A 13200-nucleotide genomic window follows, 5' to 3' on the forward strand; every position below is an offset into this window, starting at 1 on the left:
TAGGAGTTTTCCAAAATTCTGTTAAAAAAATATATTTTTTTCAAAGGTTGTTGGACATTTGGACATTTGGGAACAACGTTTTTATTTCATACTCCACAGATGAACATTTGAGGTTTCACAAGTTTAATCCTGAGAGTGCCTAGTCTCGTCTTGTCCTTGACAGGAAGGCTGACTCAATCTATCTGCCAGGGATTCTAAGTTCAATAATTTGGAGATAGCTTAAAGACTTTTTTCCTGAGTTGTAGCACATCAAATGTTGTGTCTTGAAAATGTTCATGGCCTTTCTTCTGTCTGAGTCATTTCAAGGGAGGTTTTGACTTGAAGTTCAGAACAGAGTCTGCATACTCAAACTGTTGTGTGTTTGTAACCTCTGTCACTTTCCTTTTTCAGCTTCCAGAGCTAAACTCAGCATGATCAACACTATGTCAAAAATTCGAGGCCAGGAAAAGGGACCAGGTTACCCACAGGCTGAAGCCTTGCTGGCAGATGCAATGCTGAAATTTGGCCGCGAACTTGGAGAAGAATGCAACTTTGGTAATTTGGTTACTTCCCTTTCCATTATACTGAAATAAAAATGGTAACAAAATTTAGTATTTCTTTCATTATTGAAGTCTTGTGCTCTTATCAAGGAATAAATCCTGCAAAAAATGTGAGAGTTCAGCTTCATCAGTCTTAATGTTTGAAGTCAGTCTAGGCCTGCTGAGATGATGTGGTTCCAGTATCTTTTGCAGATTTGAACTAGAGATTTTTCTCTTGGAGCTGGAAATCAAATTATTTCCATTTGGAACCATACCCATATAGGCTTTAGACTCTGTCATAGATTATGCTAAAGGGACTTTGTTGTGGTGGAAGATATACATGTTCAGAAATGATATTATTGTCAATGTGTGCATACAATTAGAACCTTCTAACCCCAGAATTAATGTTAATGTCTTTATTACAGGCAAGGAATTAAAAAAACATTTTTTAAAAAACCATTAATGAAAATCTTCATTCCTTGCATTTCGGCCTTTTTTCTGGCCAGCTTACACATTTAAGGCACTAGTGAATACTCCTCTCTTACCTGTAAAATCCTTCTCCTCACCAAGCCCCAGATGAATTTACAGCTTCCTGAGTAAAAAATGTTAAACCAAGATTTTACGTTATGTTCTTTAACGGTAGAGGTCTATGTAAAAGAGGTAGCATCCATAGCAGGATCTTTTGTGTCCTAATTGTGTGAGCTTCTCTGTTGGCTGTTTTTATATGTCAACATCCCAAACATTCAAATAGGACCCTGAAAGTTCTGTTTCCTGTTTTAACCTTCATAGCATGTTGTTCCTTTTTTCCTGGCATAAAGACATGTGCAATGGAGAAGGTACTTGTTTGTTGTCTAGTAATTGACTAGCTTGGCAAATGTAGGCTGGTTTGTACTAAACACTACTGAATTATTTTTTTATTTGTTGCCTCTCACTTGCTGAATTTCAAATATATTTTTAAAGTGAAAATGAAGAACTAATAGAATTTAGTTTGTGCAAATTGCTCTGTATTCTATGATGATTGCATTAGTACACAGCAGAATAGATAGGCCAATTATTTTCACATTCTTAACTATTAGGAGCTATTATGGCTGTTTGTCATCCAGGTCTGGCAGGCTCTCTAAATTTGCCTTGCAATTGCTGGCATCCCCTGTTTGGGAGACAAAGCTCCTTCTGATCCCTTTCATTTTTAAGTTTTCAGACCCTTTCTGTTCTTGAAAGGAAAGCAGATTTTCTTCCACCATCCTACATCTCAAACCAGAGAGTATTTTGGAGCTTCTTTTGTTTCCATGTAGAGGACATAAAATAGAACAGTAACTTCTGTGGACATCAAGTGAGTCTTGGAGGAGATCTCAGAAATTCAGGCAGCTAATTCTTACTGAGCTATATGAACTTGTCTAACGGTAGGAACTCTAGAAAAAAGAATCTTTCATACCCTCCCTCCCCTATCCAACAAAAAACATTGTAAATGTTAACTATTTTACATTCTCTGATATAAATAGGAAGGTTGAGACTTGCATTAAAACTATTTTTTATATACAATCTAATGTCTGGCAGCAACACTGGAGCAAATGAAGATAATTATTTTTTAACATATTTTCTTCGCCAGGTTGAGGAATGAATGGACAATGAGTTATGTGTAGGGGCAAGCTGTCTTTATGCAGTATGAATTCTCAAGTTCAGATATATTGCAAGGCTGGGGGCTGCAGAAATGTAAAATACATGTTGCCCTTTCACGTGGTGTGTCATACTCTGTTTCTTTTCTAAACTTGAGGATGAAAATAAAGTATTAACTGAAATTTCCATGAGTCATTTTAATTCTACAGTGCTTGGAACTAAGTTATTTTAAGTTAAGCTGGGCATCTTCTTTTTCAGGACCAGCACTTGCAGATGTGGGAGAAGCTATGAAGGAGCTTTCTGAGGTCAAAGACTCTTTAGACATGGAAGTTAAACAAAACTTCATTGATCCACTTCAGAATCTCCATGACAAAGACCTGAGAGAAATACAGGTATTGTCCTCAATGTGGTATTTGTACTCCATACATGTGTACAAAATATGTAAATGTTCAAAATGTGTTTGTTGTCTAATATAAAGAGGGCTTTTTGTCTACAGAGGATCTGATTTGATCTGTTGATTTTGAGTTTTACTTTTCAGTCCTCTCTCTCATTGATGGTTTAGAAGGGGAAGGATCGAAATTATAACATTGATTCTTCCAAGGGAAAGTAAACACCTGAAGTATTCATTCTGGGGCTGGTAGCATTACCTTTTTGGAGGTTTGACTTGGCAACTGCTAAATAGAATGTCACGAATGTTCTGTCAGTTAATAAACCGGAAAATCTTTAATAAAAAATAACATTAAGACCCTTCGGTGATCTGATGAAATTGATTAGAAATATTTTCTCTGCTGTTTTGTTCATGAAAACTACTACACAAGCAAAAATATACAACCTTTTGATATTACTTCAATCTTCTCTTAAATTTGTAGCGGAAAATTATATTATTCAGGTAATTCTACATCAGAGTTAAATGTCAGAAATTCTCATATCTTTTATACAGGTATCAACTGCAGTTATCAATTCTGTGTGGATTCTGTGTGGCTTTTTTTAATGCTGAATGTTTGTCATATTTAGAGGGCAGAGCATCTTAAAAGAGATGAAAAACCACATCATTGTTTTTCCCCTCTCAGGAAGGGATGATAACAGCACACACTTGAAAATCTACATGCACGATTACAATGCAGATGGTCTTTGGCTAAAGAGAGTTGGGAAACACCCTTTATTCTGTGCTTGCTTTTGCTCTTTTGTTTTTCAGCATCACCTAAAGAAAATGGAGGGTCGGCGCCTGGATTTTGACTACAAGAAGAAAAGACAGGGCAAGCTCCCTGATGAAGAGCTTCGCCAAGCACTGGAGAAATTTGATGAATCAAAAGAAATTGCCGAGTCAAGCATGTTCAACCTTCTGGAGATGGATGTAAGATATCCCTCATTTATGCTTTGAGCTGAATCTTAACAACAAGAGAAAGATGCTTGTTCAGCAGTGAGGGCAAACTAAAGCAGTCTAGAACTTTAAAACCTTTATAAGTTTGTAATGCCACAGTTTCCTATAGCTTTAAAATGGGGAAGCACTTCCTACCTCACTAGACTCAGTGAGACACAATGAGAAGCTGTAGTAATGTACAGCATGCACATGCAGGACTAATATAGCAGGTATTTGATAGGTAAGTGAGATAAAGAACATCAATCCTCAGTAAAAGCATTGTGCTTCCTTACTGAACAGTGTCACTTGCAAAGACATGATACTTTCCTATATGAATTACATAAATATAAATCATGATTTTTACTCTGCTGTTGTTTTGGGGTTTGATCTGAGGCTTTTGTTCAAGTATGTATGCTGCTGAGTTGATCAGTTAACATCAGAGATGATAAGCTCACAAACCCCATGGTCTATGCCCTAATCATATGCAGTGATGAATAGAAAAGCCAAAATTAATGTGACTGCTGAAACCTGACTTTGCAGCATATTTTTCATTTATGCACTAGTTGAGGAATTAACATCTATTATTTTTTAAAATTTTCTATTTGAAAGCAATGTTAAAATGTAAAGCAAGAAGAGAAGTTGCTACTTCTGAGGGAAGACAAACAAACAAACAAAAATATTACAAATGAAGTCCATCTTACAGGGTATCTGGTCAACTGAAACCCTATTTAAATACTCCAGTTGAAGGAAATGGCTGGTTTTAAGTTTAAATTCACATGTAACTTAATACATCATTTTGTTGCCAGAGTGCTTTAGAGGGGACATAATAAAAATGAAAACATTTACATGCCATAAATTAAATATAGCTGTGCTAAAATGAAAGTATAATGAATTTGTAGTTTTAATCCCTCTAGAAACATACAACCCCATATACCTAGATAGTCCTGGCCTGCATTATGCCATTGAGGCACTGTGTATTGTGTGAACTACTGTGTATTGTGTGAACTACTACAGCACCCTCACAAGAGCTTTGGATGATTTTTCCCTCATGAAGTTGAATGCTATCTGCCTTCACTACAAATACCCTACATCCAAAAGGATGTAACATCTTCCTGTTTATGTCTATTTCACAACCCAGAATACGTAAGAAGCATGTCTGTACTCTGTACCATTTTGTGCCCATCTAAGGGTGGGATAGATAAGGTGTACTATGTTTTCATTACAGTCGGATCTTGACTTTCAGTGTTTTCTGAATGAAGTAGGTCTGTAGGTTACTGTTCGTGCAAATAGGCCATGGAGATGATCAACGGAGAAAAGTTGCAGTCAGCATTCCAGATCCAATCATAACCAGACATGGTAATACATAAAGGCTGATATGTAACTATTTATGAACTACAAAGATGAATGATTTTTTCAGAGTGAAAAGTAAAGGCACTGCCTTTGCAGTGTCAGTGTGAAAGCGGTCTTTACTTTCTACTGCTGATGTGTTAGTACTGACATAAGATACAATGTTTTAATGTCAATCCTCAGATTGAGCAAGTGAGCCAGCTTTCTGCTCTTGTACAAGCCCAGCTGGAGTACCACAAGCAGGCCACACAGATCCTTCAGCGAGTTACTTCTAAGCTGGAAGACAGGTAATACACTTCCTTTAAATTTGTTGAATTGCTTCTTATGTTTTCCAGAGGCAGAAAACCTATGAGTAGAATGCAAAATATATTTAACACTGACTTACAATGTTTATAAACACATGCTTTCAATTAAATCACATTTGATAGCTTTAGTGAGCTGAGATGCTTTCCTCAACTCAATCAGACTCAAAATTATCTACATCTCTAAAACACATAAACCTTAATTTGCAGTTTCTTGGTGAGACAGTCTTTGTTTTCATAACCACACAATTAGCAAGTTCCAAAAGATAACCTTTTTGCATTCTACACATTAATGGAAGGCTTAAACTTCCTTAAAATACAGGAAATTCCAGGAAAGGGGACTTGGCAAACATTGCAAGACTTAGAGTAAAATTCATAAAATCTGGAAGGTCAGCAAAGAGTTTTCCTTTTAAATTCTCGTTTTCAGCAAGTAGAAGGAGTATCATGACAGAGAAGCCAGGAAGCAAGAACAGTCTCCTTGGAGATATTTCTTTACTGAAGAAACATGGCTCGTGCTGAGCTTTTGGAGAGATTTTAGCAAGTCACTAAAATTGTCACCTTCAAGTTCATAATCTGTGAAAAACAGTATCTGCTTCACTGAAATATTATGTGTAATAGAATTAAGTATTTTTTTATTCAAAGCTGTACTGTTTTGAAAAAAAAAAGAACTGTAACTGAATGAAAAACAACAAAGCCTTTTTGTTTAAGTTTGTTTTGACAACCTCATTACTTTTGTTTTAAATATATTTCTGTTTTATATTTCTGAAGAAGAAAATCAATTTTAGGGGACTGACTAATACTGGTAACATTTTGGATGGTGAAGAGACTCTTCTTATCAGGACCAAAACTGGTTAAGTTAGAAGCAGTATTTTTCAATACATAAATCAAAATGCAACCAACAGCAACTCTGGGGCCAGACTAGGGAAGCTTAGAGAAACCTACCTGCACTTTAAATGCAAAGGTCTTGACTCAAATATTCTTCCCTAAGTGTTACTAGAATTACTTATGCATGTTGTTCTGTATAAATTGCTATCACTCTATCAACTTTAACTATGAATATGAAAACGTACCCTTTCCTAGAAATTCTGGACTTCTCAATTAAAAGAATAAATTAAAATGAGTGATACATAATATTTTTATTTTGAGAATCCAGGAAAACTGGAGTTGTGCATCTCTGTGAAGCAAGTATTCCAAATTACAGATGAATGGAGTCAATACAGCTGAAGTCAATACATTCCCACACAGTCTCCTCACAAAATGACAAGACTTGGCATCAACCAACTGAATAGTTAAGGCTTGCCAAAAATAGCAGCAAAATAACAGGTTTCAGTCAAGCTAAAAAGGAAGGTAGAGACATTTCTACAATCCTTCTTTAAGCATTGCTAGAGCACATCATAGATTTTTCTCCGTTATAAGCTCTTTGTCATTCTTAGACAAAAGGAAGTTGGCCAAAATGCTATTTCTTAAGGAAAAAGAAAAATTAATAAATTCATGGCACAGTTGCATTTGGTTGTTATTGGTAATTTGAACTAGCATGTTAAATAAAAATTACTCCAAATCTCAAAACTTTTTTAGACAGGCTGATTGATGGATGTTAACTTTAGCCTTGGAAATACAGATGTTTGCATCTCACCTGCTGACAAGAAAGTAACTCTTGACATTCAACTGATATCATGTTTTGGCAGAATAAAAGAGGCATCATCTCAGCCCAAAAGAGAATACCAGCCCAAACCTCGTATGAGCCTGGATTTCACAACTGGTGACAACACTCAGCACAATGGAGGAATATCCCATGCCACCACTCCCAAACCAGCAGGTAAGGGCAGTAACAATGTGAGGAAAAAAAAGCCAAATTTGGCTGAACTTTTCTACAATGCAGAAGTTCCATGCTTCTCCCTAGGGAATAGTTCTACTTTATTGATGGAAAATGAGAATGAGGATAGTACAGGTGAACTACTTGAACTGTTTGAACTAGCTATACCAATTCCACCAAAGGACATGGTCCAGTTGCAAAACAAAGTACAGCATTCTTTCTAAAATGTTCAAATCCTCAGGCAAGTGAACATGGATCCACTGCTTTAAATCTGTTTTTTGGTCAGAAGTTTCCTTAGTCCTAGAAACACAAAGAGATGCTGCCATACTAAATTCACCTTGAAATACAGATCTTAACAAAACAATTATTTAGAAAACCTAAATACCAACTGTAAGTTTTCCATGAGCATGCAGAATCCTGAAACCCCACAAAACTCCATAATCTTATCCTGCTTTGTAAAGACAGGTATTACAACACATACAGACATAAATTAAAAATCTCTAAAAAGAAGAACAAATCGAAGTGTTAGCCAGCTGGGAGCAGGATGAAACATATATGTGGCAGTGCATCATTATTATCTTCACGATGTAGTTTATTTCATATCAGCACATACTAGGCCTTGTCACTTGTTTCTCACAGTAATGGTGTGTTAATCCCACGTTACAGTGATGGTTGTCCTCTGTCTGATCCCTGACATGAACTGTTCCAGTTGACCTCAATGAAAATTGCTAGCACATTCTGTATTGCAAGATTAGATGTTTTTCACTAGATATTTAGTCAGGATTTCCTTCCTTCTTCTTGTATCCTGATGTGAATGTTTAATGTTCTCCCAAGTAGAGGCAGCAACAGTATCTCTATTTGGAACCTGCAATGGCAAATTGTCTTGCGTAGCCTTTTAAAGTAGTATTTTTCTCATTATGCTGGCAAGACATTGTGGGTTATATTGGCGATTCCTTGTGAATGAATGTGGCTTCAATCTTGCATAGTAAAGGTATCCCTGTCTTGCCACCAGAATTTTCTTCTTCCCTTGTGCTTTCATAGTGTCATGAACATTTGTCTGTGCAAAGGCAGTACTATTCCCATATCTCTTAAGCATTCTTGTTTTCCTTTTCAGAGAGCAATATTTAGCATTTTCTTCAGTAGGAATTTTTTTCTTTTGAGGTTCTGATCAGTTTCAGAGAATTGCCTTCTTCTTTGAAAATTATTTAATGTGGGTTTGGGCTGGTTCATTCAAAGCACAGATCTTCAGTGTTCATTTGAATTTTAGTTCTAGTTTACGTTTCATAGCTAAGTCTTCTATGTTTCATCTGGTAGTGATGAGGATACCAAACAGGCATCATAAGGCTTGTTGATGCCAGCACAATAGATTTCATGAAAACTAAGGGATGTCTGCTGTCTTATCTTTAACTTTACCTCTCCAGCAAAATAAACATTGAGCAATATGTAAAGAAATGAAAGGAGGTTTCACTACAGAATTTCATAAATTAAATCTTCTATTTGAAAAACTTACTGTATTGACATCTATAGAAATGTAGCTCAAGCGCAGATCTTCTAGCTACAGAGAGTGGTTGAAATGAGTATGTAAAAAGTCTGAATTTGAAACCCATCCATCATGAAGCCAGTACATACGAAAAAGCTGGAATATGTATTCCTAGAAATGTCATTATAGGGTAATGGCATGTATCAGTTCGCTCTGACCACTGGAAGCACATGAACTTTTACTATGGGAAGGCAGGTAGGAATATAAGTTTTACACATTTTAGTTCTGATAAATCCTAAATATTTTGACCAGGAACAGTTATGCTTTTGGTAGGCTTGAAGCTATAGAGACTTTGGAGGTTGGAGGGTGAGGCAAGAAGGAACGAATATTTCTTCATTTCATATAAGCTATAAAAATCTAAACTAACTAATGACTTATAGTAATATCTATTAGCCATTCTAAAGGGTTTACATGATGTTTATCAACTACCATATTTGAAAGCTTTCCATTTCAAGCCTGTTCCAAATCTGTCCTGGTGGCCATGCAATCTCTTCAATTGTTTTGTGGTAATAATGGGGAGAAAATGTCTTTGGAAACCTCACTTTTAAATTCTGAAGATTAGAAGCATATATGATTGTTTGAAGTATATCTATACCAGATTCCAAATAAAGGCATAGTTAAATCTTCACTCTTGTTTCAAGATACCCCTTTCACTGTTTACCTGAGACCCAGAGAAAGCCTCTGTGCCAGTAAAGATGGAAATTTATTTGGACTTTTGCTTCATTTAGTGTGTTTTGTAAACAGATAAAAATCAGATATCAAACTAGTTGTAGGCGCTCTTTTAGGGCTGGGCTTGACTGTAGTTTAGTTATTTTAGTAGTCTCATTTACTAACAGAACCACATATGAAAACTCAAGGCTGCCAAAAGCTTTTAACTACCTTCTAATGCAGTTTAGCAGTCCAAATTTAGATGCTGTCAAAGGACTGTCTTCACTATATCAATTACATCAGAACAGCAAAATTTGTAGAAAGTAGGAGGGTTAAATGGATGCTGTAACAGTCGAGATTTTTAAACACGCTGTTTCTTTCTATTTCTTCTCCACAGGTGCTCACATGGATCAGCCATGCTGCCGAGCTCTGTATGACTTTGAACCAGAAAATGAGGGGGAGCTGGGATTTAAAGAGGGTGATATTATTACCCTTACTAACCAGATTGATGAAAACTGGTATGAAGGGATGCTTCATGGCCAGTCAGGCTTCTTCCCTATCAATTATGTTGATATTCTAGTTCCTTTACCCAATTAGAATGGCTGATTCACCACCTCTGATCCAGATAGTAATGTCAGTACCACTGCTTTCCAAATGCTGCTTCTTACACCTTACAAGTGCAAATTGCAGTGGTTAGAGTCATCAAGTCCCACTGAGCATCTTTGGTTTATGTGTTGTCATACTACGTAGTGGTGATGCGTGGTATCTTCTGAGCCAACACAATGTTGTGAGCCAACACTGTTAGATCACTTGGCCATGCTGGCCTAGTGGTAACCAGAGCTATTGCTGAGACGGAGTTGGGAAGACAATGGCAAGCCAGACAAATGACTCATGGTGAAGTAAGTAGCAGGAAGTGAAGGCGGTATTGGGAAGATAATGCCTATCACCACTGTATTACTTTTCAGTCTTAGTTCTCTATAAAAAGAGGGAAGAGTTCTTGCCATTCCATCTTTCCCTTCCTTATGGTACAGTTCACACAGGTCTAACCTTGTCTAACCAGAATTGTGTCTTCTGACCAAAATGGCTTGCTATTCTCACAGAGACAGTATAAATGTAGACCCTCTGGTTTCTCAGAAAGTGAACCACTGTACTGTGTGCCCTTCTGATCTATGCTCATTTTTGTATTCTTGATTGTTATTAAAAACCTATTTCCATCCAGAAGTAAACTGTAAACCATAAAAAGGGGATTCCTGTAATAAAAAGCTTGAACCACAAACCACATGAATTTGCCCTTCAGAAACTTTGAGCATGCTCAACAAAATGCCAGTAGGAGGGCAAGATAGGGGATAAAACTGCTTAAGTGTTAACTGTTTCTTGTCAGTTTTTGGCACTAAATCATGCTGCTTAAGAACCAGATATTCTTTGTAAACTCGTTCACTGGGGAAGAAATCCAACAAAACACAACCCTCCCTTCTTTTATTTCTGTCTACCATGTGTTCTTTGAACATCATTTGTGCATATTCTGCCCTCAATGAGGACTAAATAAAACTTATTTCTTTTTGTGTTGAGCAATTAAAGACATGTGGCTGTATATGCAAAAACACTTCCCCATATGTTTAGTTCACTACTTTTTTTCCTCCTTACTGCACTTGGTGTGTACAGTGCTGTGCCTAGCGTTCTTTTGGTAACAATTGCAAAAGTTCTGTTAGTTTAGTTACACAGAGTTCTATTTATCTAAACTATACAGACTCTTTCAGAGGTTTAATGTGCTGCTTCGAATGTGCCACTTCAGTACTGGATGATGTGAAATGAAGACATTCCCTACTGCTTTATGTATAAACTGTATCATGGAAATATTGATATTTCAAATAAATGCTGAGAGAATAACTGGAATAATGTTTTGTATTATTATTTTATTGCTTATCATCTGTTGCGCTAACTTCAGCTACTAAGAATTTCATTTCAGAAAGCATTTTCTTCAAACCTGACCTGAAAATGTTTATAGGTTATTTTTTACATTATTATATTGCTTCTCTGAATTGCAACCCATATGTATAATAGCTCTCATAAACAGGGTAAGCTGAACACTGAGCACATTAAGTTAATGGCATAAAGACCAGCATGCAATCTTGTGGAGACATGGTATTTCCCATTAAAGATGGATGGTTTTCAAAAAAAAACAAAACAAAACAAAACAAAAAAAACTAGTAGCAATTACAACAGTGCTAGTAGTTTGTAGAAATATTTTGTTTGTTTTATATAATTCAGCATTTAATTTCATTTTATACTCATATTGTGATGGGTTAGCCTTGGCAAAGAGCCAGACACCCATCCAGCCACTTCCTCACGGTCCCTCAGTGGGGTGGGAGAGAAAACAATGAGAAAGCTTGTGAGTTGAGATAAAGACAGGGAGATTGCTTACTGGTTACTGTCACAGGCAAACAGACTCAACCTAGAGAAAATCAATTTATTACCACTTAAAATAGGTTTGGGTAGTGAGAAATGAAAAAGACTAACATTAAAATATCACCTTTCCTGCCCTTCTTCCCAAGCTCAAATTCACTCTTTTCCTCCTGACTCCTCTTTCCCCAAACAGCCCATGGGGCTGGGGAGCTGGGATTGTGGTCAGTCCAGAGCAGCTCCTGTCTGCTTCCCCTTCCTCCTTGCACTTTTGCCCTGCTCTTTGTGGGGCCTCCCTGTGTGCTGCAGTGAGCGTATCTGCTCAGGTGTCATGGAGCACCTCCAGATGATTATTATTGGCTTATTATTTTGTACTGTTTTTGTAGGTTGTGCAAGTATACAGCAACTATGTTAGAGAAAATTACGTATGATTTAGAGCAAAAGATGATTGGTATGCAGTGCTGCCCCACTCTCACCCTGCTGAGGAGTTGTTTTTTAGAGCATAGGGAAATCACAGAATCATCTAGGTTGGAAGAGACCTCCAAGATCACCGAGTCCAACCTCTGACCTAACACTAACAAGTCCTCCACTAAACCACATCACTAAGCTCTACATCTAAACGTCTTTTAAAGACCTCCAGGGATGGTGACTCAACGACTTCCCTGAGCAGCCTATTCCAGTGACTAACAACCCATTCAGTAAAGAAGTTCTTCCTCATGTCCAACCTAAACCTCCCCTGGTGCAACTTTAGCCCATTCCCCCTCGTCCTGTCACCAGGCAAGTGGGAGAATAGACCAACTCCCACCTCGCTCCAGCCTCCTTTTAGGTACCTGTAGAGTGTGATAAGGTTGCCCCTGAGCCTCCTCTTCTCCAGCCTGAACAATCCCAGCTCCCTCAACTGCTCCTCATCAGACTTGTTCTCCAGAGTCCCCACCAGCTTCGTTGCCCTTCTCTGGACTCGCTCAAGCACCTCCATGTCCTTCTTGTAGTGAGGGGCCCAAAACTGAACACAGTACTCGAGACGTGGCCTCACTAGAGCCAAGTACAGGGGAAAATGTTGTGTCTTTCCACAAATAAGGCCAGAAAGAATGCACAGTCAAAAAAATCTGTTAAACGCCATAACTTTTCGACCTGGGAACAGACCTGACATGTATTCTTGGTGCTTCTGTTTTCTGTCTCGTCCAGGTGATCCCTGAAGAACGCTCTATTCCTTAAGAGGGAAAATCAAAACCTTATTTGGCCAAGACAGAGATTACGAGGGCTGACAAAAGATTGCATCTAAAGCTCCAGTGTTTGCATCTAAAGCTCCAGTGATAGGTTAGGGAAAGGAAGAAAACAGGAGACTGTTTTTACATCCCAGGTAGTTCAAAGCTTTGTCTACAGAGCTCTGACTCCATTTTTAAAATTTGGAATGGGTGCCTAATTATCAAACTTCTCTGTAAAAAAAAACAAAAAACAATAATAATAATAAAAAAATAGGGGTCTATCGGTCCCTTCCCAGCATAGAAGTAGACCATGTTCAAGATGGGCATATTAAGCAGTGAATTAGTGCACATTCTGAGGTAGCACTATATAAATCTGACTCCATTTTATTGAAATTAACTTAGTCTTAATCCTCTGTAATGCATTAGTAGGTTGGTTATGCAATTAGCCTACTA

The 13200-nt window shown here is 37.4% G+C and overlaps 1 protein-coding gene across 1 annotated transcript in view; it reads left to right on the top strand.

The window, feature by feature from the left end:
* The window catches only part of SH3GL2 (SH3 domain containing GRB2 like 2, endophilin A1), a 90890-nt gene extending 79852 nt beyond the window's left edge, over positions 1–11038 (top strand). The window contains exons 4-9 of the mRNA XM_035310078.1: positions 391–534; positions 2391–2524; positions 3328–3486; positions 5023–5126; positions 6827–6957; positions 9540–11038. Coding sequence (XP_035165969.1) covers positions 391–534; positions 2391–2524; positions 3328–3486; positions 5023–5126; positions 6827–6957; positions 9540–9739 — 872 coding nt within the window. The 3' untranslated portion in view covers positions 9740–11038. The remainder of the gene's footprint in view (positions 1–390; positions 535–2390; positions 2525–3327; positions 3487–5022; positions 5127–6826; positions 6958–9539) is intronic.
* Positions 11039–13200: the final 2162 nt, after the last annotated feature.

Source organism: Oxyura jamaicensis, chromosome Z, assembly GCF_011077185.1.
Source record: "Oxyura jamaicensis isolate SHBP4307 breed ruddy duck chromosome Z, BPBGC_Ojam_1.0, whole genome shotgun sequence".
NCBI lineage: Eukaryota > Metazoa > Chordata > Aves > Anseriformes > Anatidae > Oxyura > Oxyura jamaicensis.